General features: G+C 45.8%; 2 protein-coding genes across 4 annotated transcripts in view; both read right to left on the bottom strand.

Moving 5' to 3' along the window:
- LOC139406573 (ral guanine nucleotide dissociation stimulator-like 1) overlaps positions 1 to 27,509 on the bottom strand; it is a 407,527-nt gene that overhangs the window by 144,105 nt on the left and 235,913 nt on the right. The window lies entirely within an intron of this gene.
- Positions 1,490 to 27,509, bottom strand: part of LOC139406572 (neurogenic locus notch homolog protein 2-like) — a 56,084-nt gene continuing 30,064 nt past the window's right edge. The window contains exons 5-34 of one of the 3 annotated variants that reach the window (XM_071149301.1): positions 25,345 to 25,467; positions 24,942 to 25,175; positions 24,631 to 24,786; positions 24,298 to 24,495; positions 24,102 to 24,215; positions 23,891 to 24,004; positions 23,526 to 23,759; positions 20,142 to 20,252; positions 19,841 to 20,033; positions 19,597 to 19,742; positions 19,362 to 19,475; positions 19,126 to 19,245; positions 18,855 to 19,007; positions 18,425 to 18,653; positions 17,976 to 18,177; positions 17,736 to 17,889; positions 17,399 to 17,583; positions 17,166 to 17,298; positions 16,769 to 17,020; positions 16,560 to 16,672; positions 15,383 to 15,924; positions 14,360 to 14,713; positions 14,086 to 14,228; positions 13,660 to 13,864; positions 13,289 to 13,370; positions 10,843 to 10,996; positions 10,412 to 10,731; positions 9,553 to 9,700; positions 7,014 to 7,111; positions 1,490 to 5,315 (exon numbers count right to left, since the gene is read on the bottom strand). In XM_071149301.1, coding sequence (XP_071005402.1) covers positions 3,939 to 5,315; positions 7,014 to 7,111; positions 9,553 to 9,700; positions 10,412 to 10,731; positions 10,843 to 10,996; positions 13,289 to 13,370; positions 13,660 to 13,864; positions 14,086 to 14,228; positions 14,360 to 14,713; positions 15,383 to 15,924; positions 16,560 to 16,672; positions 16,769 to 17,020; positions 17,166 to 17,298; positions 17,399 to 17,583; positions 17,736 to 17,889; positions 17,976 to 18,177; positions 18,425 to 18,653; positions 18,855 to 19,007; positions 19,126 to 19,245; positions 19,362 to 19,475; positions 19,597 to 19,742; positions 19,841 to 20,033; positions 20,142 to 20,252; positions 23,526 to 23,759; positions 23,891 to 24,004; positions 24,102 to 24,215; positions 24,298 to 24,495; positions 24,631 to 24,786; positions 24,942 to 25,175; positions 25,345 to 25,467 — 6,701 coding nt within the window. In that variant the 3' untranslated portion in view covers positions 1,490 to 3,938. The remainder of the gene's footprint in view (positions 5,316 to 7,013; positions 7,112 to 9,552; positions 9,701 to 10,411; positions 10,732 to 10,842; positions 10,997 to 13,288; positions 13,371 to 13,659; positions 13,865 to 14,085; positions 14,229 to 14,359; positions 14,714 to 15,382; positions 15,925 to 16,559; positions 16,673 to 16,768; positions 17,021 to 17,165; positions 17,299 to 17,398; positions 17,584 to 17,735; positions 17,890 to 17,975; positions 18,178 to 18,424; positions 18,654 to 18,854; positions 19,008 to 19,125; positions 19,246 to 19,361; positions 19,476 to 19,596; positions 19,743 to 19,840; positions 20,034 to 20,141; positions 20,253 to 23,525; positions 23,760 to 23,890; positions 24,005 to 24,101; positions 24,216 to 24,297; positions 24,496 to 24,630; positions 24,787 to 24,941; positions 25,176 to 25,344; positions 25,468 to 27,509) is intronic. The other 2 variants (XM_071149302.1, XM_071149303.1) reach the window with 2 other exon arrangements.

Raw genomic sequence — 27,509 nt, 5'->3', positions numbered from 1 at the left:
ACAGCTAATTGGGCAGATGCTTTTCCTAACCTTAACCTCATTCTTATAACCTGCCAGGGTAGTTCTCCTAACCTGCTACCCTAATTCTCCTAACCTGCCATGTTAGTATTCCTAACCTGCCCCGTTAATGATCCTAACCTGCTTAGCTAAAAGGATACAAGGAAGGAAGCAGCCACATAAAACAGTCTTGAGTGGCAACCAATCTGCCCAATTAGCTGTTAGTTTGACACACCCACTGGTGTTGAGCCTCCCACTTGTTTCGCAATGCCCACTTTCATACACATTCCACGTATGCAGTTACTGTACACATACTTGGATTAATTAGGTCTTTACTGTGTTCTCCACTTTTACATGAAGCGGCTATGCTACACTAAAAGTATGCGGACAACCTTTCAAATGAGTGGATTCGGCTATTTCAGCCATACCTGTTGCTGACAGGTGTGTAAAATCGAGCACACAGCCATGCAATCTCCATGGACAAGCATTCGAAGTAGAATGGCCTTACTGAAGAGGTCAGTGACTTAATGTGGCACCGTCATAGGATGCTACCTTTCAAACAAGTCAGTTCGTCATATTTCTGCCCTGCTGGAGCTGCACCGGTTAACAAGTACTGTAATTGTGATGTGGAAACGTCTTGGAGCAACAATAGCTCAGCCACAAAGTGTAAGGCCACACAAGCACACAGAACGGGACCGGCGAGTGCTGAAGAGCGTAGTGCGTAACAATCGTCTGTCCTCATTTGCAACACTCACTACCGAGTTCCAAACTGCTTCTGGAAGCAACGTCAGCATAAAAACTATTTGTCAGGAGCTTCATAAAATGGGTTTCTAAGGCCGAGCAGCCGCACACAAGCCTAAAAACATCATGCGCAATGCCAAGCGTCGGCTGGAGTGGTGTAAAGCTCGCCACCATTGGACTCGCTGCCAAGTGGAAAAGTGTTCTCTGGAGTGATGAATCACGCTTCACCATCTGGCAGTCCGACGGACACCAGGAGAACGCTACCTGCCCCAATGCCAATTGTAAACTTTGGTGGAGGAAGAAAAATGGTTTGGATCTATTTTTCATGATTCGGGCTAGGCCCCTTAGTTCCAATGAAGGGAAATCTTAACGCTACAGCATACAATGACATTCTAGACGATGTGTGACTGCAACTTTGTGGGAACATCAGCACCCGACCTCACTAATGCTCTTGTGGCAAATGGAAGCAAGTCCGCACAGCAATGTTCCAACATATAGTTGAACGCCTTCCCAGAAGTTATAGCAGCAAAGGGGGGGACCAACTCCATATTAATGCCCTTGATTTGCTTCATCAGGGAATTGGTTCAATGTCATAGTGTAATACAGAAAACAAATCGGTTGTAATATGCATTGTTTTGAACAATTTATTCATTTATTTCGAAAAACAATTCCTGTGTTTTACCATGAGAATGGCACGTACGTGCACAATAGGCAGATATACAGAAATAAAGTCAGACATTTTAGATCTATAATATGTATAATTTGTTTAGTTTATTTCAAATCAGACAGGTTTTGTTCTTTATAAACAGGCATATTTTCCTCATCATACAAATATGAGGGGAAGCTACTTCATATAACGTGTATGTATTTGGTTAGCAGAAAAAGTATAAACATACAAAACTTGTTTATATACAGCACGTAAAAAACATAGCCTTGCATAATGCGGCATTTAGGTGTAAATACCATGCTCCACGAGCTCTGCTGATTTGATTATGTGGATAGTACATCAGAAGTCATTTGTAGTGGGGGATATTAAGTGCCAGATAGGGGGAATGGGAAAGGACTTTAGTATGTAGTTCTCATAAAGGCACTCAAATGATACCTTACCATGTGTGACGGGGCGGCAGGTAGCCTAGTGGTTAGAGCGTTGGACTAGTAACCGAAAGGTTGCAACATCGAATCCCCGAGCCGACTAGGTAAAAATGTCTTTCTGCCCCTGAACAAGGCAGGTAACCCACGGCTGTCGTTAACACTAGGCCGTCATTGAAAATAAGAATTTGTTCTTAACTGACTTGCCTAGTTAAATAAAAGGTATAACAATAATCATTGACTGTATTTGGATTTTGCTCTGTCAAAGCCATATTAATCTTTCAAATACATTGTAACAATAATCCACTTTGATTAGACAATACCTCCAAAATGCAACATTTCCAAAGAACACTTTCAACAGTCACCAATGTCATGGATTTGCAATGAATCACTTTGGTCTTGGAGACATTGATGTTTCATTTATCGGTACAAAATAGAAACAATCAATGATTGTCTGTAATCACAGAGCATTCACATAAAGGCTGTGGTCATATGAGAAACATTAGGACGACAAAAACTCATTATACAATTGTTTTTATCTTAAACGACTTGGTTTATGAATCACAAAAAAAGATACACAAATACACTGATTGTAATTAAGCAAAAAAGTGATTACATGATTTTGGAAGAAATACTGTACCTCAACGCTCAACTGTTCTATCAAAGTGATTGACTTAGTAACATAATGTAAAGCATCTTTGTCCTCGTCTTATTTCACACACCAGAGTGAAACCCCCATGGTGAGAGAACATGGAGAGCGACAGTGCAACATCAAACAATGCCTTTTTCTTTCATTTGGTATTTCAGTCAATCTTTTCTTTTGTATCCATAACTGTACCATACATCTTAAACTCTTCAGTAACACAGATTCTCCTGACACAGAACACCACAGCCCCCACTAACTGACATCCTCCCTAAAGTGTAGGGGAGAGACAGAGGCTACACTGTAACAAAGGCAATAATGAAAAAGAATACAGGAACTTACACTGAGTGTACAAAACATTAAGAACTCCTGCTTTCCATGACATAGACTGACCAGGTGAATCCAAGTGAAAGCTATGATCACTTACATTTTTTTATTTTTAAATCAGTGTAGCTGGGAGGAGACCGGTTAAAGAAGGATTTTTAAGCCTCGAGACATATTGTGTATGTGTGTCATTTAGAGGGTGAATTGGGCAAAACAAAAAATGCAAATGTCCTTGAACAGGGTATGGTAATAGGTGCCAGGTGCACCAGTTTGTGCCAAGAACTGCAATGCTGCTGGGTTTTTCATGCTCAACAGTTTCCTGTGTGTATCAAGAAGTCTGTTCTTAGGGCAAAAGGGGTGCATCTCAATATTAGGAACGTGTTCCTAATGTTTGGTATACTCAGTGTACATGACAACTATTTACACCACAGTTTAGCTTAGAACCACACATTGAAGAGATGTATCTGCATGTTTTTAGCTTGTGTGTGTGTTTCTAACCACACAATAGTCCCTCAAATAGCATCACCACATCCTAATCAGATACATTCCATAATACGAATCCATAAGGCAGTCTTCTCTTAGTGAACACATCTTAACATAAGCGAACATAACCCATCATATAAAAAGCCAAGTTAATTTTCAATGAAACCCTATGTCCTTGGCAGAAGTCTACATAAAACAGTGAATGAAAATGAAGGCATGTTAAATGAGCAATTATTTCCTTAATTTTTTAAATAAAATAAGTCTCAGCCCAAAGAAACGTCCCAAGAGGGATGACAATAAGAAGCAGAGTTAGGCAATATCCAATGTCGATTCTGTCTTGGTGTCTTCTTGAACAGTCCATTTTCCTTACATGATCACCATTTGGCTCTGGTTCCTTGTTTGATTTCTGACGATCCGTCACTTTTAAATGTCAAAGGTACTTAAACAGTTTTTGGTTTTAGTTGACAATACACATACAAGACTATACACTATCTTTAAGTGCAAAATTGAAGAAAATCGTGTGACAATGAAGTGTAAAAGTGATTACAGTAACCAGAGAGACGATAAGACAAAAACAAGTGATGGATAAGAGTTTAAGTGTTGTAACTACAAAGATCAACAAAGCATTTAAGAGTTGGGCACTTTAATAGAGTCCTCTTGTCTATGCAAACACCTGCATGTTGCCACGCTGAGGCTGCTGGGGGTTCTGTTGTGTCTGCTGGGACTGCGGCTGCAGCTGCTCCGGAATGTGTGTGTGGCGGAGAGGCGGCAGTGCATGGGGGTTCCCCAGGGGGGTGGGGCTGGTGGTGACGTCAGACCAGTCTGAGTTGGAGTGGGGGGAGGAGGAGGACCAGGGGTCAGGGGACTCAGGGGAGGGGGTGAGGTAAGGGTGCTCGCTGGGCGGGTGAGCCGGATACCCTGGGGTGGTGCCCTCCGAGCCAGCCGTTACGTAGCTGTGCTGAGAAGGAGGGGTTGGGTACTTATCCACGGGGCTCTGCATAGCCTGATAGGGAGGGAGCTGTTGGCGGGACTGGCCATCCTGCACCATGCCGTGGCCGTGGGCCAGGCCATGGGAGTGGGGGTGAGGGAGGCTGTGAGACAGGCTGTGCTGGAGGCTCATGTTGGGCATCTGGTACAACATGCCCTGGGTGCAGTGGTGAGTAGGGCCCTGCTGAGATTGGGGCTGGCCCTGGTTTTGCCCCTGGGACTGCACCTGCCCAGGCTGGGGCTGCTTCAGCAGGGCCTGCCCGCCCCCCGGCGCCATCATCTGGAAGGTAACAATGGGAGGCAGCTGCTCACGGCTCATGGTGACATTCATAGGGGTGAGCAGGCCTTGGCCATGGTGCTGGGACATGCTAGGGTGGCCACTGCCCATCTGCTGGGGGAGGAGGTTGAACATGTGGCCACCGTAGCCATGCTTCAAGCCCACCCAGCTCTGCTGCTGGCCCAGCATGTGGCTGACTGGGGGCAGCAGGGGCCTGGAGGAGGGGCTGCCCAGGAGAGGAGAGTTGGTCGTTTTGGAGGCAGCATCTCCTATGTATGAGTGTGGAGACTCCAGGGAGTCGACAGGGGACATGGTGACTGAGCTCTCCGACAGCCCTCCTGCAGCTTTAGTGCCGTTGCCACTGGCTCCTCCCACTGCAGGCCCTTCTCCTCCCGTTGGCTTCTTTCTCCGCTTGACCTTCATGTCTTTCAGCTCTTTTGCTGTAGCCCCACCCACCCCTCCAACCTTTGCCCCGCCGCGCCTGCTCTTCTTGCTCTGGGGTCCGGGGCGCATGCCCATGTAGCCAGCGCCATTGCCTCCACAGACCAAGGAAGAGTGTCCCCCGCCCATGTGGTTGGGGCCATTGTGAGGGCTGTGGACCAGGTTGTACTGGTCAAGCAGACGTACGATGTCATGGTGCATGCGCTCCTGTGCGGTGTCGCGGGGCAGCCGGTCCAGGTGGTCTGTGATGTCCCTATTAGAGTAGTGGTCCAGCAGAACCTGGGCTGCCTCAAAACTACCCTCTCTGGCTGCCAGGAACAACGGGGTCTGCTCCTGAAGGAACACAACAGGAGAAACAAGCCATGAAGGCATGTACCAAGCAAATAAAAGATCATCCTCGTGATAGAATATGGGACATACAGTGCATTCAAAAAGTATTCAGACCACTTCACTTTTTCCACATTTTGTTACATTACAGCCTTATTCTAAAATGGAATAAATACTTTTTCCCCCTCTTCTGAAATCTACCAATACCCCATAACAACGTAAATATCACATTTACATAAGTAGTCAGACCCTTTACTCAGTACTTTGTTGAAGCACCTTTGGCAGCGATTACAACGTCAAGTCTTCTTGGGTATGACATTACAGGCTTGGCACACCTGTATTTTGGGAGTTTCTACCATTCTTCTCTGCAGATCATCTCAAGCGCTGCCAGGTTGGATGGGGAGCGTCGCTGCACAGCTATTTTCAGGTCTCTCCAGTGATGTTCTATCGGGTTCAAGTCCGGGCTCTGGCTGGGCCACTCAAGGACATTCAAAGACTTGTCCCAAAGCCACGCCTGCGTTTTCTTGGCTGTGCTCTTAGGGTTGTTGTCCTGTTGGAAGGTGGAACTTCGCCCCAGCCTGAGGTCCTGAGCGCCCTGGAGCAGGTTTTTGTCAAGGACCTCTCTGTACTTTACTCCATTCATCTTTCCCCTCAATCCTGACTAGTCTCCCAGTCCCCGCCGCTGAAGAAAATCCCCACAACATGATGCTGCCACCACCATGCATCACCGTAGGGAAGGTATTGGCCAGGTGATGAGCAGTGCCTGGTTTCCTCCAGACGTGACACTTGACATTCAGTTCAATCTTGGTTTCATCAGACCAGAGAATCTTGTTTCTCTTGGTCTGAAAATACTTTAGGTGCCTTTTGGCAAACTCCAAGCGGGCTGTCATGTTCCTTTTACTGAGGAGTGGCTTCCATCTGGACACTCTACCACAAAGGCCTGATTGGTGGAGTGCTACAGAGATGGTTGTCCTTCTGGAAGGTTCTCCCATCTCCACAGAAGAACTCTGAAACTCTGTCAGAGTGACCATCGGGTTCTTGGTCACCTCCCTGACGGCCAGCTCTAGGAAGATTCTTGGTGGTTCCAAACTTCTTCCATTTAAGAATGGAGGCCACTGTGTTCTTGGGGATCTTCAATGCTGCAGAAATGTTTTGGTACTATTCCTCAGATCTGTGCCACGACACAATCCTGTCTCAGAGCTCTACAGACAATTCTTTAGACCTCATGGCTTGGTTTTTGCTCTGACGTGCACTGTCAACGGTGGGACCTTATATAGACAGGTGTGTGCCTTTCCAAATCATGTCCAATCAATTGAATTTATCACAGGTGGACTTCAGTCAAGTTGTAGAAACATCAAGGATGATCAATGGAAACAGAATGCACCTGAGCTCAATTTCGAGTCTCATAGCAAAGGGTCTGAATAATTTAGTAATAAGTTATTTTTGTAATGATTTTTTCCCAAAATATTCTAAAACCCAGTTTTCACTTTGTCATTATGTGGTATTATTGTGTGTAGATTGATGAAGGAAAAAATGTATTCAATCAATTTTAGAATAAGGCTGTAACTTAAAAATAAATAGAAAAAGTGAAGGGGTCTGAATACTTTCTGAATGCACTGTAGCTTGACTTAAAGACTACTTTTGAGGTTTGAAAACATGTGCAATACAAGGTAGAAGTGAAATGCAAACTGAGGTAGTACAAACCTTGTTGTCCTGCATGTCTCTGTTGGCTCCATTCTTCAGCAGCACCAGAGTGGCCTCCACATTGTTCACAGCAGCTGCCCAGTGCAGAGCAGATTTACCTGAGAGAGAGAGGAATATGAGTCAAAGACAGACATGCAAATTGCTCTGTTATGGCACAAAACTATTTTGACTGCCCACTTTTTATTTTTTTGAGAAGGTTGGTCCTCAAGTAATGGCATGACCGAAATGCAAATGACAAAACCGCAACAAACTCATGACCCAGCTTTAATGGAATTGTAATGGTAACTGGGCTCCATTGAGAGCAAGATTGAAACCATGGGACTATAAGGTTGACTTTTAGTTTTTTTTTTTTAATAGTTAAAATCACACAATTCATCTTTAGATGGTTCTTCATATGTCTGTGACGTCAAATGTTTGATAGTTAATTTTAAGTGAGAAAAATGAAAAACTAAAAAGTTATCTTGCCACTATAAGGTTCTATCTGCAATCCAATCACAAGCCTGAACAAATAGACAGACCAATCAGCACACGTTCTTGCCATCTTTCTCCATGTATGGGCTAGTCTAGTCAGCAATAATGGCACGTAAGCAAAAAACAAGTAAATGACGTTGTCACATAGTCATTCAGTAATGACAGTCATTTGTCTGATTATCATATTACATTTCTTGATGTATTTGATGTGTCTTGACTGTCTTGGTAAAATAATGCTATTCTATAATGTATCATGTATTCAAATAGCTACAGTTTTCTGTCTAATTCAGAAAGAACCTTGTGGCTGAACCCAGATTGACATGTCATAGCCATAAGGTTCTATTTAGGTTCAATTGCATCCCCCTGAAAAAAACAGATCTTCAAATGTCTCAGGATTTTGATAATCTGCACTTTAGGTACCTATAAAAGGTGAGGACCTTAATGGGTTATGAAAGAAGAATTCACTACAAAACAGTTCTGAGATCTGAAAACAATACTTAATAGGGGGGGCAGGTAGCCTAGTGTTTAGAGAGTTGGGCCAGTAAACTAAAGGTTGCTAGATCAAATCCCTGAGCTGACAAGGTACAAATCTGTTGTTCTGCCCCTGAACAAGGCAGTTAACCCACTGTTCCTAGGCAGTCATTGTAAATAAGAATTTGTTCTTAACTGACTTGCCTAGTTAAATAAAGGTAAAAAAAAATAAAAACATCTCAGAACTATGTTTTGCACAGATGGGACTGTAAGGTTCTAAGGTCTTTCCTAATTATTGCCCTGTATGGCAGTGCTCAATGAGAAAATCACTAAAACAACATTTCCTATTTAAGTATTACTGAACAGTTTGAGTTTATTTTATTTTTACAGGGACAGTGCACATTAATCAACGTTTCAGTAAAAGTGCCGGTTTTAGCCAGCCGGCTAATTTTCGACCGCAGTCCCTGGGCAGGTTATTAAAAACAATTACAATATAGACAATCATTGAGCAGTGAGCACACGCAGAGCAACATAGGACAAGCAAGACGTAGCATACAGACAGAGCAACATAGAACAAAAAGCAGCAAGACAAAATTCATAAAAGCAACAAAGTGTTTCCACACCTCACAAGCTACAGACAACATGGAAAGCGGCAATACACAGCTAGGGACCATGTTCACAAATATGATTGACCTTTAGCCATGTATTCATACATTTTGTGAAAGTATGATAGGTGGTGCAGTTATGTGTGTCTGATGGCAGTGTATTCCAGACATGGGAAGCTCTCACAGAGAAAGCGGATTTACTAAAGGTGCTTTTCCTTAAGGGAACTATACAGTCACCTCTCATGGCGGACCTTGTGGATCTGCTGCCATTTATTTGGGTTTTCTGTTTAACAAAAATACTGAGTGGAGGGGGAGCCAGGCCATTTAGGATCTTGAATACAAGACGTGTCGGTGTATTGCACAAGATTTTCCCCAACTCAGGAGCTCATGCTTTCTGAGGATGTAACAGTGATGATGGCTATTGGGCTTCCTATCAAGCCCTTTGAGAGCCTGTTTGTAGACAGACTGAATAGGTCTTAATGTTGTACAGCAAGCTTGGGCCCAACTAGTCAAGCAGTATGTTAAGTGGGGAAGTATCATAGATTTGAAGTACAGTTTTGCTACCTCTGTAGTCAAACAATTTCGTATAAATCGGAAATTAGCTAGGTTGAATTTGGTTATCTGAATGACCTTTTTCACATGCTTTTTAAAAGAGAGGTTGGAATCAAGTATGATGCCAAGGTACTTCAAATCAGATACCACCTGGAGCTTCTCCCCTGACACAGACATCTGGTTCAGTAGCATCTGTTGCCCTCTTTGTAAAGAACATGCAAACAGTTTTTTTCACATTGAGATGCAAACACGAGTCACTGAGCCACTCTGTAACCTGGACCATTACAGTAGTAGTGAGTTCTTGTGCAGCTTGTTGTTTGCTCTCAACGTAATCTCAGTTTAGAACAAATCTCTAATCCCAATGGGTTACCTGTATAAAACCTGTATAAAACAAACGTAAAATCATACAATATACATGTAAAAACAATGCCAGTGCTCACCGTGGTCGTCGACAGCGTTGATGTCAGCGTGGCAATGTACCAGTTCCTCCACCATGCCTTCCACAGCCAGCCTGGCAGCCAGGATCAGAGGTGTGGTGCCATCATTCATCCTGGCATCCAACTCCGTGGCCCGGTTACGGATCAGGATCTGAGAGGGGAACCGTGTTAAAGGGGCAGTGCAGTCAAACTTTTTTTCCCTCTGTCATGTTTTGTACACTCAGTATATATTTAACAGTGGTTTAGATGGTACAATGATTCTCTACACTATACATTTCTTGTTTTGTCACAAACTGAAATTAGGCAAACTATTCGAAATTTAGCAACCAGGATATGGCGAAACGATTTCTGAATATTGCATATTAATGATATTTCCACACTGAAGTTGTAATAACAATGAATTTTAAAACAAAAATGATGAAAATGCCCTTTTATTGTAAGAGCCAAAACATTTTTTTAAATATAAAAACACCTGGAATTTCAATCTGTTCAGGTGGGATAGAGCTTTTGGCCCACAGAATGACATCACAATCTGATTATTCTGACCAGACCCACCAACGGCTGCACCTATGCCCAGTAAAGTGAAATCCATAGATTAGGGCCTAAATCATTTATTTAAATTGAATGATTTCCTTATATGTAACATAGTAAAAATCTTTGAAATTGTTGCATGTTGCGTTTATATTTTTATTCAGTATATTTAAAGTTATTTTCCATTAAATAAACCCACATTAAACATACAGTGATGATTTCAAAATAACATTTAAAAGACTGCAATAAGATTTTTGAACTGGTGCCCATGTGAGCGCAGTACGAGGAATAGTTTTCAGCTGCTCCAATGAGTCTTTTTCTAGCCTCTCACCTGGAACACTCCCTGGGCATCGGCTGCCACAGCAGCGTGGAGAGGGGTGCGACCCATGTTGTCGTGAGCGTTGGCGTCTGCCCCAGCGTCCAGCAGCCTCTTGGCGGCGTCGGCCCGGGCGTAGCGAGCAGCCAGGTGGAGTGCCGTCTCCCCGGTGCGGTCTGTCTGGGCCATGACTGTTGCACCCTGGGTGATGAGGTCTGAGATGGCGTTGGGTCCCGGCTCATCTCCCCCGCTCTCTTCCTCCTCCTCCGCCTGCAGGCCGCAATCAGATGCCCCTCCGTTTCGTAGAGAGGCCAGCATCAGGGGGGTAAAACCATCTGGAAAATATTGTTTGCCATTTGGTCAGTCAAAAAACACACAGCAATCACTTCTCAGTTAGGTATCCTTACACTTGATTGACACCAATCATATTCAATCTTAAACTCTACCTGGTCCTTTGACATTGACATCCAGGCAGTCTGCCTCCAGATCAGTCTGTGGTGGAGTGAGAGAGATGTCAGCAGCCTTGTGGTGCTGCAGGGTCCACTCCCGTCTGTCCACTCCTCCATCCACACCCATGGGCAGCAGGGGCTTGTCCTCAGTCTGGGGGAGAGGGAGGCAAAGGAGGAGAGATTTTTAGACACTGACTCAATGCCATTATGTACAGTGCCTTGCGAAAGTATTCGGCCCCCTTGAACTTTGCGACCTTTTGCCACATTTCAGGCTTCAAACAAAGATATAAAACTGTATTTTTTTGTGAAGAATCAACAACAAGTGGGACACAATCATGAAGTGGAACGACATTTATTGGATATTTCAAACTTTTTTAACAAATCAAAAACTGAAAAATTGGGCGTGCAAAATTATTCAGCCCCCTTAAGTTAATACTTTGTAGCGCCACCTTTTGCTGCGATTACAGCTGTAAGTCGCTTGGGGTATGTCTCTATCAGTTTTGCACATCGAGAGATTTTTTCCCATTCCTCCTTGCAAAACAGCTCGAGCTCAGTGAGGTTGGATGGAGAGCATTTGTGAACAGCAGTTTTCAGTTCTTTCCACAGATTCTCGATTGGATTCAGGTCTGGACTTTGACTTGGCCATTCTAACACCTGGATATGTTTATTTTTGAACCATTCCATTGTAGATTTTGCTTTATGTTTTGGATCATTGTCTTGTTGGAAGACAAATCTCCGTCCCAGTCTCAGGTCTTTTGCAGACTCCATCAGGTTTTCTTCCAGAATGGTCCTGTATTTGGCTCCATCCATCTTCCCATCAATTTTAACCATCTTCCCTGTCCCTGCTGAAGAAAAGCAGGCCCAAACCATGATGCTGCCACCACCATGTTTGACAGTGGGGATGGTGTTCAGCTGTGTTGCTTTTACGCCAAACATAACGTTTTGCATTGTTGCCAAAAAGTTCAATTTTGGTTTCATCTGACCAGAGCACCTTCTTCCACATGTTTGGTGTGTCTCCCAGGTGGCTTGTGGCAAACTTTAAACGACACTTTTTATGGATATCTTTAAGAAATGGCTTTCTTCTTGCCACTCTTCCATAAAGGCCAGATTTGTGCAATATACGACTGATTGTTGTCCTATGGACAAAGTCTCCCACCTCAGCTGTAGATCTCTGCAGTTCATCCAGAGTGATCATGGGCCTCTTGGCTGCATCTCTGATTAGTCTTCTCCTTGTATGAGCTGAAAGTTTAGAGGGACGGCCAGGTCTTGGTAGATTGGCAGTGGTCTGATACTCCTTCCATTTCAATATTATCGCTTGCACGGTGCTCCTTGGGATGTTTAAAGCTTGGGAAATATTTTTGTATCCAAATCCGGCTTTAAACTTCTTCACAACAGTATCCCGGACCTGCCTGGTGTGTTCCTTGTTCTTCATGATGCTCTCTGCGCTTTTAACGGACCTCTGAGACTATCACAGTGCAGGTGCATTTATACGGAGACTTGATTACACACAGGTGGATTGTATTTATCATCATTAGTCATTTAGGTCAACATTGGATCATTCAGAGATCCTCACTGAACTTCTGGAGAGAGTCTGCTGCACTGAAAGTAAAGGGGCGGAATAATTTTGCACGCCCAATTTTTCAGTTTTTGATTTGTTAAAAAAGTTTGAAATGTCCCACTTGTTGTTGATTCTTCACAAAAAAATACAGTTTTATATCTTTATGTTTGAATCCTGAAATGTGGCAAAAGGTCGCAAAGTTCAAGGGGGCCGAATACTTTCGCAAGGCACTGTATAGTAGGTTGTTCTGCCAATTAGGTGGATTTGTGGATTTCACCTAATTCTACCTTTCTGTCAAAGACCACATAAAAAAAAGTGTTTTCCAATCTCAAGAGGTTAAATAAAACCTAACTCTGGGTAACATGGTTGACGTGTTATGCTCAACTTGCTCAATTTTCCACCACAAAAAGAGTACAACCAGTTCACCTGCTTTTACACTAGGACATTGACTGTTCAATGTCTCTTTTGATTTAAAAAAATAAATAAATGAATATTTTCACCATATGGAAACAAGAGTTCAGTTCACATAAAAAGGTTAACCTTAAAATGAATCACGTATCACATGAAATTAATAATAACCTGTAGAAATGACTATTTTAAAACAACTAAATAACTAGGGCTTAGGGTTAAAAATCTTCTTAGAAGTCAGAGGATGCTTAGAGGGACATGTCAAAATGTCCCGGATTTATTTAATTTTACATATAGTCTATATTAAAAAGGGCACTTCCTTTAATATACAAGGCTTTCAGATTTCAATATTTGTCCAACATTTCTACTTAAAATATCAAAGGGAGGCAAAAGTCACTTATTTCCTGGAACGACTCAGTAGCTGGTGAGCGTTCTGACCCAAAATGGCTGCCAAGAAGGGTTCCTCTTCTCGCTCACCCTTACTTTCTTTGGCGGAGCCTCCTCTTCCATCCACCTCTGGCCTCCATCTATCATCCCTCCATCCTGGGTCTTGAAGTTCCTGCAGGGAGGAGAGGAAAAAGAGGTCAGTGTGTGGCTCAGGAGAATTACACCCTACATGATGGTACACCAGTCAAACATTTGTCTCAGTTCCATTCTGAATCATTCTGAACATACTAGAGTATGGTACAGTATAGAGGTACACATTTGTCTTTATTCCCGGTGTAGTGCAGTAATTTAATAAAACAATAAATATATATTGACCATATGCAGGCCCTGGTCAAATGTAGTGCACTATACACGGAATAGGGTGCTATTTCAGACGCAACTTCTGTCTTTTCTCCACTCACTTCATGCCGAAGTCGTCCTGGCCCACGGGTTCTCGCCTCTTGTCATCCTTCTTGGCCAGGAAGCCATCGGGGCGCCAGAGGATGCCGTGTTTGCGTTTCCTCTTGGCGGCCAGCACGCCCAGCACCAAGATGAGCAGGATGATGACGGCTGCTCCCACAGCCAGGTAGAGCAGGAAGGGGGGCTTATGGGGTTCCGTAGGGTCACCTGGTGGTGGAGGAGACATGGAACTCTTAAGTAGGTGATGCTATCTGAAATGGGCTCTGCATTCAGAGCATGGAACAGAGTGTCCATTTGTTACCAAAGAACATGATAAGTGGGTTTAATCAGGTCTGTGATCAAAGATAATTGTGTGCTGATGTAACAACCATTAGGGTGTTTTAAAGGTGTCTCAGAAATCACACTGGGAAGAAAGGAGAGGGACTTACTGTTGACAGAGACCACAGGGTAGGGCAGCTCAGATTTCAAGTACTCAGCAGCGATGAAGGATGCAGCCAGCTCTGTGCTGGAGAAGCAGTCCATGGAGCGCTCAGAACACTTACGGTTATCGATCACCAGGTACACCTTAGACCTGCAGCAAACACAAATTCCGTTAGTCTTACTTCCCAACATGGAAGACTATACACACCTCATCTTATCTTGTAGAGAAAGAGAGAGAGACAGAGAAAGAGGGAGAGACAGGATAAATACACATCTCCTTACCCGACAACCTCCTTGTCTAGCTCCCGTTTGCCTCTAAGCTTCATGGTAGAAGGCTGTCCTTCATTGGCGTCGTCGTGCTCGAGGCCGTAGTACGGATACAACATAGGTTTCTGCTGGTCGTCCATCTTGACACGGAGGTTGGTGTGCAGCAGGGTTCCCAGGGAGCGCAGGAAGCCTCTCATGTCTCCCATTAGCTCCTCAGGCTGCAGTAACACTACGATCACCAGCGTTCCGTCAGCCACCACAGCAGGGGTGTCTCCAGAGCAGTCCAGGCCGTCCCAGCCACATGCCTCCGTGTTACAGCCCTTATCACAGATCTTGTTGGCATAGTGAGCCGCACAGTACTTATCATACCTGTATACAGGACAAGGGAGAGGGTTAGGGAATTCAGAAGACTCTAGAAGTTCCTATGGGTTAATAAACTTTGAAATTTGAATGTAATTAATAAGACATACACACTGAGTGTACAAAACATTAAGAACACCTGCTCTTTCATGACAGATTGGTGAATCCAGGGGAAAGCTATGATCCCTTATTGATGTCACTTGTTAAATCCACTTCAGTCAGTGTAGATGAAAGGGAGGAGACAGGTTAAAAATATATTTTTAAGCTTTAAGACATGGATTGTGTATGTGTGTCATTCAGAGGGTGAATGGGCAAGACAACAAATGGAAGTGCCTTTGAACATGATATGGTAGTAGGTGCCAGGCGCACCAGTTTGTGTCAAGAACTGCAACACTGCTGGGTTTTTACGCTCAACAATTTCCTGGGTGTATCAAGAATGGTCCACGACCCAAAGGACATCCAGTCAACTTGACACAACTGTGGGAAGCATTGGAGTCAACATGGGCCAGCATCCCTGTGGAACGCTTTCAACACCTTGCAGATTCCATGCCCCGACGAATTGAGGCCGTTCTGATGGCAAAAGGGGGCGTGCAACTCATAAATGTTCTTAAATGTTTGGTATACTCAGTGTACATGTGTATTTGATGTCTTTATGTTGTTGCACATTCTTGTACCTACTTGCAGTAAGACTGTGTGCTCTCCTGACACTCAAAGCTGTCGAAGAGGCAGCCAGAGTTGTCACACTCGGGGTCACATCGGCCGTTGCGGAACAGCTCCCAGCAGGGCACCGGGGCGGTGCAGTTGACCCATGGCTGGCGCCAATGTAGAGAACAGTCCCCTCCGTCCCATTGGCACTCATGGCTGTTGCACTGCGGGTCACACACCTTATCCCCAGAATGCTGCTCACACTCTACGTGGGGGCAGGAGGCGGGGGTGCTGGAAGACAGATCGAAGATGACATTCTCACAGTGCCTGCCTGAGAAGTGGGCTGGGCAGTGACAGCTGTACTGGTAGAGTGGGTCCTTCATACAGGTGCCTCCGTTCAGACAGGGCCGGTTCTGGCAGCTGTGAACGGTCTCGCAGCGGGGCCCACTGAAGCCTGGCTGGCAACGGCAGTGCGGACGACCAACCTGAGACTCCTGGCAATGCCCGCCGTTCTGGCAGCGCAGCTTGGCACAGTTGTAGCCCTCCACCTCTCCACAGTTGAAGCCAGTGAAGCCCTGAGGGGTCGGGACAGAGTGGGCATCAGACATGTGAACAGACTGGCTAGACAGATACCTGTGGTCTCCGTTTTACATCTCTAACATGCATTACTGCAGTTGACTAGTCAGAAAAGCTGGGAGAATCTACTAAGTTCGGTATCTTCCTAGAACACTGCTGTTCTCAGTCATACCTGACCTGTGTTGTTTCACCCTCTGAAGCAAGCGTGACAATAAGGAGAAGGAAGTGGTTAGTGGTTTGGAAAACAAGCCAGCAGGTCAGGGTTTCCCAAACTCGGTCCTCGGAAACCCAATGGGTGCACATTTTGGTTTTTGCCTTAACACTACATAGTTGATTCAAATGATCAAAGCTTGATGATGAGTTGATTACTTAAATCAGCTGTGTAGTGCTAGGGCAAAAACCAAAACATGCACCGTGTTTGGAAACCCTGCAGTAGGAAAAAAAACTCACTCCATATCTACATTAGAGGTAAATACATTTTATACAACACAATGCAATTTCTATGCAGTTGTAAATCCATTCAAAACAAAGAGAGAAAGATCAGCAAGCTGGCACACGGAGTACTTAGTAACACAGCAGTCTGGCAGTTGGAAAACGAACATTGAAAAGGGTAGAGTAACGTTATATGACTTACTGGTTGACAGATGCATGTGTATCCATGCACTGAGCTCATGTTCATGGAGCAGGTGCCACTGTTATGGCACGGCTTCGACTGGCACAGGTCCACCATGGACTCACAGCGGCGTCCTAGGACAACAGACAGACATGTCATGTTATACAGCATGAATGTGGGGTAAGCTAGGTAACTTGATACTGTCTAACATATACAGAGGGGCACTCTACCTGTGTAGCCCAAGCGACAGCGGCACTGGTAGTCATTGGCCAGTTGTACACAGTCCAGGCTGCCAGGAGACTGGCAGGGACCAGAGAGACACTCGTTGACGTCCCCCTCACAGTGTTCCCCAGCAAAGCCAGGGGGGCAGGAGCAGGTGTAGCGTCCCACCCCGTCTACACACTGGCCCCCATTCAGACAGCGAAGCTCCCAGGAGCCAGGCTTGGGAGCACAGTCGTCCACATTCACCTCACACTGAACACCTACAGAGAGGGGGAGAAGAGAGAGAGAGGAGAGTGGGAGTGAAGACCATCAGTTCAGAGGTCAGAATTATAGTTGTACATTACGCAAAACCAATGGGCCAGAAAGAGATAGATAAAGGAAGAGAATCTTCCGGTATCTGCTTACCATTAGTGCCAGGTGGGCAGGCGCAGGAAAAGCGGTTTATGAGGTTGATGCAGGTTCCTCCGTGGTGACAAGGATTAGAGTGACACTCATCCACATCATATTCACAGTTCACCCCCTGGTAGCCAGCCTTGCACTGGAACAGAACAATACATTTTTAGATGTTTCCCCGGGTGCAGTACAGTCAGTGCAATACTTAGATCCCACACGCAGACACACATTCATACACAACTTACCATACACTCATATGTGCCCTGGTAGTCCATGCAGGTGGCCCCGTTGCGGCAGGGGTTGGAAAGGCACTCATCCACCATCTCGTTACAGTAGCTGCCCGTGTAACCAGGCAAGCACTGACACTGGTGGGCATTACCCACGTTCACGCAGCGACCTGAGTGCTTGCACACTAACTCCACTTGGATACCTGGCCGAGACAAAGACACACACAAAGACACGTTAACCAGAGACGCATTATGCGTAATATATCTTCCTCAAATGGTCATTATCTTTACCTATATAAGTTTCATATTTCACTGGTGACAGAATGAAGAAATGGTACTATAGAGGCCTGCTCACCGTTCCGAGCAGCATAGTCCTGACAGGACATGTTGGGGACATCACAGTACATGCCAGTCCACCCCACAGGACAGTGACACAACCAGGTGGTCTCTGACTGGGAACAAGACCCTCCATTTTGGCACAGTGGCTGGCTACACAGGTTCACAAAGTTCTGCAAGGAGAGAAAAGTGAGTATAAAATGTTAGCATTGATTTTAAAATGAAGAACTAGGCAAGAACCATACTACACACACTCTACCTGGCAGTTCTGTCCATTGTAGCCCACAGGGCAGGTGCAGCGGTAGGAGCCCAGGCCGTCAGTGCAGGTTCCTCCATGCTTGCAGGGCTGAGAGTCACACTCATTCTGCTCATACTCACAGAAGGTGCCGTAGAAGCCAGGACGACAACGACACGAGAAGGTGTTGATGTCATCAACACAGGTCCCGTTATTCAGACAGGAACTAGAGGAAGGGAGAAACAAATTGAGAAAGAGATGTAGTCAAGCATGATGAAAAGTCGAACATATGTAGGTAGATAGGAATTCCTTGTGCGTTGCAAAGGAAATTAATTTTCAATACATGTTCTATACATCTAAATGCGTCCCAATCCACATATCAAAAAGGAAACTCATTGAAGAATAATTCTGAGTGCGTCTCAACGTTAAACCCTTTACAATATTGACTATAGTTACAGTCCTTTTTAACCTACCTCTCAGTGCATTCTGGGATGTTGTGTTCACAGAGGATTCCATCGAAACCTGGCCGGCACACACAGACAAAGCTGTTGACGTAGTCCCGGCACACAGCTCCATTCTGACACGGCTGACTGGCACACTCGTCCACTTCTGCCTCACACCGCTCACCATCAAACCCTTGCCGGCAGTCACAGGAGAACCCTCCCACTTCGTCCACACAGGAACCGCCGTTCAGACACGGGTCTGAGAGGGAGACGGAGGGAGAGAGACATAAAAAGAAAGGGTTGGAGTCGGACAAGAAGTTTAAAAGACCCAGAATAGTAACTAACTACTGAGATGAGAGTGTACAAGGTGCTCATGGAGAGTACCCAATATGCAGCAGTATACGTGTTGATACAAATTAAGTCAAACATTTAAGTAAAAGAGAAATGTGTGATAACTCACGGGGGGAGCAGTCATCGATGTTGGTCTGGCAGTTGAGACCGCTGTAGCCTGGTCGACACTTGCACACGTAGCTGCCCTGGCTGTTGATGCAACGGGCCCTGTTCTGACATGGGTTCTTCCTGCACTCATCCACATCCTCAGTGCAGCGGGGGCCTATTCACAAACATTCCATTGCAATTAACATCAACGCAATGACTGAATGGTAGAAAATGTCCCCCAACACACAGACACACACAAACAAACCTTTTCTCTCTTTCTATGAATTACTCACCTTGCCAGCCACTGGGACATCGACAGGTGTAAAAGGTGTAGTCTGGGGTTGGCTGACACACACCTCCCCTCTCACATGGATGAGACGCACAGGGAACCAACTCCTCCTCACAGTGTTTTCCTGTGGACACACATAGCAATATTGGTAATATCCCAAATGGCCACGGTACAAATCAACTCAGCTCCAACAGAGGGAATGTATCCTGGATAGTACAGTAGTGTGACTGGTGTTGTTACCGGAGTATGGAGGATCACACAGGCAGCTGTAGGTGTTGACTCCATCCACACAGGTACCATGGTTCTCACACGGGCTTGATGCACACTCCTCCATGTTGAACTCGCAGTTCACACCTGAGGGGAGAGGGATGTTAACTAAAATGGTGAACAGAAAAACACGTGTATCTGTTAGGTACTGCAGTTTAATGGGATCATCTGTATATTAATAAAGGATAAATGAAACCCCGATTCAGACCTGTGAATCCGGGGCGACACTGGCAAGAGTATCCGTTGAGTCTGTCCACACAGGTGCTGCTATACTGGCAGGGGCTGGACTGGCACTCATCCTTCTCCTGGTCACAGTGCTGCCCCACCCAGCCAGAATCACACTTACAGTTGTACCTACATAGAGACCAGGGGAGGGGTAGGAATATTATTTTACATGAAGTACGTAACTCAAGAAAGAGATAGATAGAGAGATAAGGTGAGGAGAAGCGTACCCGCTCTGCTGCTCTACACAGTCTCCGTGTACACAGGGCTGGGGGGCACAGTGGTTGGTGCCAGAGTGGCACAAGGGGCCGTGGGTGCCAGGGGGACACTGGCAGATGAAGCCGTTTACCTTGTCCACACACGTACCCCCACTCATACACGGGCTGGAGTTACACTCATGGATGTCCACATCACATTTTGCACCTGTGAGAGAAGGAATTCAGAAAGTAAATTAATTCACTGGAAAAAAATCAGGCTGTCATTAACATGGAAATGCTTCTGATTAGATGAGAGGGAGAAGTGTGTGTTTACCTGTGTATCCTGGAGCACAGACACACTTGTATTCATTGATCCCGTCCTGGCACTCTCCGTATTCACAGGGGTTACTGGCACAGTCGTCAACATTGAACTCACAGTTCACCCCTGAGAAGAAAACCATTTAGTCTTGAGTCTAATGTAAGAAATGAAGGATGCATTTTGAAGTTACTTGAATAAGGCTCTCCATTACACAAGGTAGATGCAGTTCTAATGGCCTCCATCAGGGGGAGCTGTGGACTAGCTGATCATGCTTAACAGGTGTGTTCCAAAGAGAGCTGAGCGAGTGAAAGTGTGTGTGACCTAAGCTAGCTAACTGGATGGCTGACTGGCTGTATGTGTCTGTAAAGCACCAGTGCTCTGGCTGCACTAATCCCCCCCAGGCCACGGCAGCGTGCTGGGCACAGCAGGGCAGAGATCAGACGACCCTTATGACTGTTCCACTCCTGTCTGAGTGCATTGTGCTGAGAGCTGCAGGAAGCCCCTTCCACACCACAGAACACAACAGAACGGAGTAGGAACTGCTGGTGTTTCAGGTTCAGAGCAGCACAGCACAGTGCTTTGGGGCTGAGAGCACCTTCTGAGCAGCAGTGTAAGTTGGGGCTACATGACACCAATGAAGTCATGGTCTACTAAAGTTTACAAACTATAGTTTGGTCATGGTCAAGACAGACCAGAGTTTTACACATAAGTGTTTTCCCTGGGACTTTTTTCAGCAGCGGTGGCTAAGGTAATGGGGTTGGGGATACCCCACCAGGAGATTGTTTTGGTAGAATGACTGCGAGGCCACTTCTGGTGACAATTTAAAACGTATGAACTTAAAGGTGTGCTCTGCTGCTCCTCTCTCCCTTCTCTGTGCCCAGGGGTGTCACACTCATTTTGCAGCACGGGTCACATTCGGGTATTCACTGAGGTCCGGAAGCCCAAGAGGTCTTCAACCTTTTCTTACCCAGGGAACCCTCCCAGGCAAACCGGCGACCCAGGGAACCCCATCATAGAATAAGTTAACAGGTCTTGTCTTATTATCAGGTGAATGATAATGGAAAGGGGAAGTGATCAACATTTAAAAATGAATAGATTTGGTAGATTGTTTTGATGTCCATACGTAATTGGAAGAGGAAGTGTAAACTAACAGAGCCAATAAGGTAAAAAGGTAACTAAACACATTTTCACTAAGATCAGCTATTTAGCTGGTTAATCAAAGGTTAGACATACATTTTTGCCAACACATGGCTTGGTCAGGAGAGCTAACCAGCAGTGTTATAAAATGTTATTTGTCAAATGCGCCTAATACAGTGGGTGTAGACTTTACTCCAGTGATCCAGTCAAATACTCCAGTGAATGTAATTTGTTGAGAAAAAAAAGTAATTAGAAATAAAATATATTTTCTACTGTATGTAATTACGTTTGTTTTTCTATTGTTGCTAGAGATATTTATAGAACATTTTAAATAAACACGTTTTTCACATCAACAACATTTTTTTGTTTTGTTATGCAGACCCCCATGCATTGCAGACCGCCGGTTGAATGCACCTGCTCTATACATCACTTTTGGCATTTTTGACACTCCCTGACTGTCTAGCTTTTGTTTCGATGACTGTTAGCAAACAGGTCAGAGTGAAGGAACTATAAATGTAAGTACACTACATTACCAAACGTATGTGGACACCTGCTCATTGAACATCTCATTGGACCATTCATATGGAGTTGGTCCACCCTTTAGCTGCCCAAACAGCCTCCACTCTTCTGGGAAGGCTTTCCACTGGAACATTGCCTCGGGGACTTGCTTCCATTCAGCCACTAGAGCATTAATGAGGTCGGACACTGATGTTGGGTGATTAGGCCTGGCTCGCAGTCGGTGTTCCAATTCAGTCCAAATGTGTTGGGTGGGGTTGAGTTCAGGGCTCTGTGCAAGCCAATCAAGTTCTTCCACACCGATCTCAACAAACCATTTCTGTATAGACCTCGCTTTGTGCATGGGAGCATTGTCATGCTGAAACAGGAAAGGGCCTTCCCCAAACTGTAGCCCCAAAGTTGGAAGCACAGAATCGAATAGAATGTCATTGTATGGTATAGCGTTAAGATGCCCCTTTTAAAAAGATGCCCCTTCACGGTGCCTTCCGGGTGGCGCAGCGGTTAGGGGCGCTGCAGCTGTGCCACCAGAGACTCTGGGTTTGCGCCCAGTAACCGGCCGCGACCGGGAGGTCCGTGGGGTGACGCACAATTGGCATAGGGTCGTCTGGGTTAGGGAGGGATTGGCCGGTAGGGATATCCTTGTCTTATCGCGCACCAGCGACTCCTGTGGCGGGCCGTGCGCAGTGCACGCTAACCAAGGTTGCCAGGTGCACAGTGTTTCCTCCGACACATTGGTGCGGCTGGCTTCCGGGTTGGATGCGCGCTGTGTTAAGAAGCAGTGCGGCTTGGTTGGGTTGTGTATCGGAGGACGCATGACTTTCAACCTTCGTCTCTCCGGAGCCCGTATGGGAGTTGTAGCGATGAAACAAGATAGTAGCTACCATGAAATTGGGGAGAAAAAAGGGGGTAAAATTCAACAACAAAAAAATGTTTTGGAACTAAGGGGCGATTACACTAAGGGGCCTAGCCCGAACCATGTAAAACAGCCATTATTCCTCATCCAACCTTTACAGTTGGCAGTAAACTCAGATTTGTCCATCGGACTGCCATCCACTGCTCCAGAGTCCAATGGCGGCGAGCTTTACACCACTCTGGCTGACGCTTGGCAATGTGCATGGTGATCTTAGGCAAGTGTGCGGCTGTGCGTCCATGGAAACCCATTTCATGAAATTCCTGACGAACAGTTCTTATGCTGACGTTGCAGTTTGGAACAGTTTGGACAGACAATTTCTACGTGAGCTTGTGTGGCCTACCACTTCGCAGTTGAGTAGTTGTTGCTCCTAGACATTTCCACTTCACAATAACAGCACTTAAAGTTGACCGGGGCAGCTCTTGCAGGGCAAAAATTTGATGAGCTGACTTGTTGGGAAGGTGGCATCCTATAACATGCCACATTGAAAGTCACTGAGCTCTTCAGTAAGGCCATTCTTGTACCAATGTTTGTCTTTGGAGATGGCATAGCTTTGTGTTAGATCTTATACACCTGTCAGCAATGGGTGTCACTGAAATAGCCGAATCCACTAATTTTAAGGGGTGTCCACATACTTTTGTATATAGTCATTTCAATGCCATTCGAGATCGTTTTCCCCCTATTATTTTACTTATTATTTTTGGGAGAGGCAATGGTTTAGCAGATGTAAGTTTATTTTTCTGTTTGTCCAAACATTCTCTTGTTGCCTTCCTCTTATTACAAAGTTTTTGTTCAATAAAATGAAAATAGTCCACCCATTCTGTGTGTCTGCTCACCCGAGGTGCCAGGCAGACAGTTGCACTGGTACTTGTTGACCAGGTCGATGCAGCGTCCACGGTTCTGGCAGGGGTTGCTGTGGCACTCCATGAACTGGACGTTGCAGATAGAGCCGGTGTAGCCCGGGTCACAGTCACAGGAGAAGGTTGCGATGCCGTCACGACAAACCCCGTGGTGACAGGGCTCTGGGTCACAGTCATCTATGTTCTCATTACACAACGGCCCCGAGAAGCCTGGCGAGAGAAACCAAACATTGAGTAACAGTTAAAGATTCCTTGTATTAATGCTTTAGTTTAGACATCATGTTTAAAAACGCGAGAAAGGTACGTTAATTAAAGTTGAGATAGTGAAGGCGGTCTAGTACCTTCAGCACATTCACACTCGTAGCCGTTGGGACGGTCGATACACTTAGCCCCGTTGAGACATGGTGTGCTGGAACACTCGTCAATGTCGATCTGACACATCTCCCCACTGAATCCTAAAGGCCAGGGACGGAACCCAGCTTCAAATACTGTAGATACAAACCTTCTGAAACACTATGACAAATTCATTTGACTAAAAAAAGGCAGACGAACCTAGAGGGCACTGGCAGACGTAGCGTTTGACTTGATCCAGACAGGTCCCTTGGTTCAGACATGGAGAGCTGGCACACTCGTTGATGTCAATCTCACAGTGTGTTCCCTCAAATCCTTGAAACAGAGAGAGAATATTACACAACAGTACTGTGTGTGTGTAATTATAAAGAGATAGGGAATCACTGATCACACACACCTTCCATACAGATGCAGCTGTAGTCTCCTATGCGGTCCAGACAGGTGCCGTCATTCTGGCAGGGGCTGGACGCACACTCATTGATGTCTGTCTCACAGCGCGGCCCACCATAACCTCTCGCACAGTTACATGTGAACGAGCCATCTGTGTTCACACACGATCCTCCATGCTCACAGGGGTTTGGACCTGAGGGGAAGCCTGAGAGAGGTTAGATACACATAACTATAAAGGAGTAACGAAAGTACCAAAGGGAAAGGAAGGATTTTTCTTAAAGAATAAGTCAAATTACAAAAGCACTCTAGGTATCATGTGTTCTGATCTGTCCCTCCTCACCTATGATGCACTCATTGATGTCGTCATTGCAGGTGCTTCCTATGTAGCCTGGGGCACAGTTGCAGTTGAACATGCCGTTGATGGGGTTGGTGTCGCACTGCGCCCCGTCCCGGCACGGGCTACTAATGCAGGCATCGTTCACGTGGCAGAGCAAACCTGGTAGGGAATACTCAACAGTCAGTCAGCCTGTGTGTTTTCTGTGCTTATAGATAAACCCTGGGGATTAATACACTCTGTTTCTATTTATCCATCAGTCTGTCCATAAGAGATATCTGTATATATCTATACTATAGACAGGCTTTGTCCCACACCTGTTTTTCCATAGGGGCAGACACAAAGGAAGGATGCCACACGGTCAATACAGGTGGAGCCATTGGTGCAGGCAGCCGTAGCACAGTCATCTATGTTCTCAGAGCAGTCCAGGCCACTCCAGCCGTTGACACATACACAGGTGTAGCTGCCCTGGATGTTGCTGCAGGTCCCCCCGTTCTGACATGTGTTGGGCTGCAGGCGACACTCATCCACATCCTCAGTACAGAACTGACCTGTAGGGGGAAAACAGTTGAACATTCCAGACAAAAAAAACTCCCCCAATTTGGACACAGAGAGAAACCACAGACAAACAAAGAAACACAGACACTGAACGAAAAACTGAAACAAAGAAGTAAAGCCAACCAGACAGACACAAAACCATGGACTATTCTTTATCCTTACCAGTCCATTCTGGGGGGCATTGGCAGTTGTAAGTATTGACACCGTCCATGCAGGTCCCTCCATTTCGGCATTGATGGTCGGGGCAGTCGTCAATGTTGTTCTCACAGTTAGTACCATTGAAGCCTGCGATGAGAGAGACAAAGACAGATATGATACTTAGGCTAATTACACTACATGAAAGCCGAACCATGAAAAACAGCCACAGACCATTTTTCAGTTGGCACCAATGTTCCCTCTTAGCTGCAGGCTGGGACACTGTGAAGTCCATGGAGAACAAGAGCACCTCCTCCCAGCTGCCCACTGCACTGAGGCTAGGTAACACGGTGACCACCGATAAATCCATGATTATCGAAAACTTCAACAAGCATTTCTCAACGGCTGGCCATGCCTTCCTCCTGGCTACTCCAACCTCGGCCTCGGCCTCCCCCCACACACACAGCTACTCGCCCGTTCTCCTTTACCCAAATCTAGATAGCAGATGTTCTGAAAGAGCTGCAAAACCTGGACCCGTACAAATCAGCTGGGCTTGACAATCTGGACCCTCTATTTCTGAAACTATCCGCCGCCATTGTCGCAACCCCTATTACCAGCCTGTTCAACCTCTCTTTCATATCGTCTGAGATCCCCAAGGATTGGAAAGCTGCCGCAGTCATCCCCCTCTTCAAAGGGGGAGACACCCTGGACCCAAACTGTTACAGACCTATATCCATCCTGCCCTGCCTATCTAAGGTCTTCGAAAGCCAAGTTAACAAACAGGTCACTGACCATCTCGAATCCCACCGTACCTTCTCCGCTGTGCAATCTGGTTTCCGAGCCGGTCACGGGTGCACCTCAGCCACGCTCAAGGTACTAAACGATATCATAACCGCCATCGATAAAAGACAGTACTGTGCAGCCGTCTTCATCGACCTTGCCAAGGCTTTCGACTCTGTCAATCACCATATTCTTATCGGCAGACTCAGTAGCCTCGGTTTTTCTGATGACTGCATTGCCTGGTTCACCAACTACTTTGCAGACAGAGTTCAGTGTGTCAAATCGGAGGGCATGCTGTCCGGTCCTCTGGCAGTCTCTATGGGGGTGCCACAGGGTTAAATTCTCGGGCCGACTCTTTTCTCTGTATATATCAATGATGTTGCGCTTGCTGCGGGCGATTCCCTGATCCACCTCTACGCAGACGACACCATTCTGTATACTTCCGGCCCGTCCTTGGACACTGTGCTATCTAACCTCCAAACGAGCTTCAATGCCATACAACACTCCTTCCGTGGCCTCCAACTGCTCTTAAAACGCTAGTAAAACCAAATGCATGCTTTTCAACCGTTCGCTGCCTGCACCCGCACGCCCGACTAGCATCACCACCCTGGATGTTTCCGACCTAGAATATGTGGACATCTATAAGTACCTAGGTGTCTGGCTAGACTGTAAACTCTCCTTCCAGACTCATATCAAACATCTCCAATCTAAAAATCTAGAGTCGGCTTTCTATTCCGCAACAAAGCCTCCTTCACTCACGCCGCCAAACTTACCCTAGTAAAACCGACTATCCTACCGATCCTCGACTTCGGCGATGTCATCTACAAAATAGCTTCCAACACTCTACTCAGCAAACTGGATGCAGTTCATCACAGTGCCATCCGTTTTGTTACTAAAGCACCTTATACCACCCACCACTGCGACCTGTATGCTCTAGTCGGCTGGCCCTCGCTACATATTCGTCGCCAGACCCACTCGCTCCAGGTCATCTACAAGTCCATGCTAGGTAAAGCTCCGCCTTATCTCAGTTCACGGATGGCAACACCCACCCGTAGCACGCGCTCCAGCAGGTGTATCTCACTGATCATCCCTAAAGCCAACACCTCATTTGGCCGCCTTTCGTTCCAGTTCTCTGCTGCCTGTGACTGGAACGAATTGCAAAAATCGCTGAAGTTGGAGACTTTTATCTCCCTCACCAACTTCAAACATCTGCTATCTGAGCAGCTAACCGATCGCTGCAGCTGTACATAGTCTATCGGTAAATAGCCCACACAATTTTACCTACCTCTTCCCCATACTGTTTTTATTTATTTACGCTTTTATATCTCCAAAGCATTCCTAGTCGATCGCCAAACATTTCTGTAAATAACCCATCGATAAAGCCTTGTGCACTCTAGACCTACCTCTCGCCA

Source organism: Oncorhynchus clarkii, chromosome 4 (genome assembly GCF_045791955.1).
Source record: "Oncorhynchus clarkii lewisi isolate Uvic-CL-2024 chromosome 4, UVic_Ocla_1.0, whole genome shotgun sequence".
Taxonomy (NCBI): Eukaryota; Metazoa; Chordata; class Actinopteri; order Salmoniformes; family Salmonidae; genus Oncorhynchus; species Oncorhynchus clarkii.
This window is presented reverse-complemented; position numbering and strand designations above follow the sequence as displayed.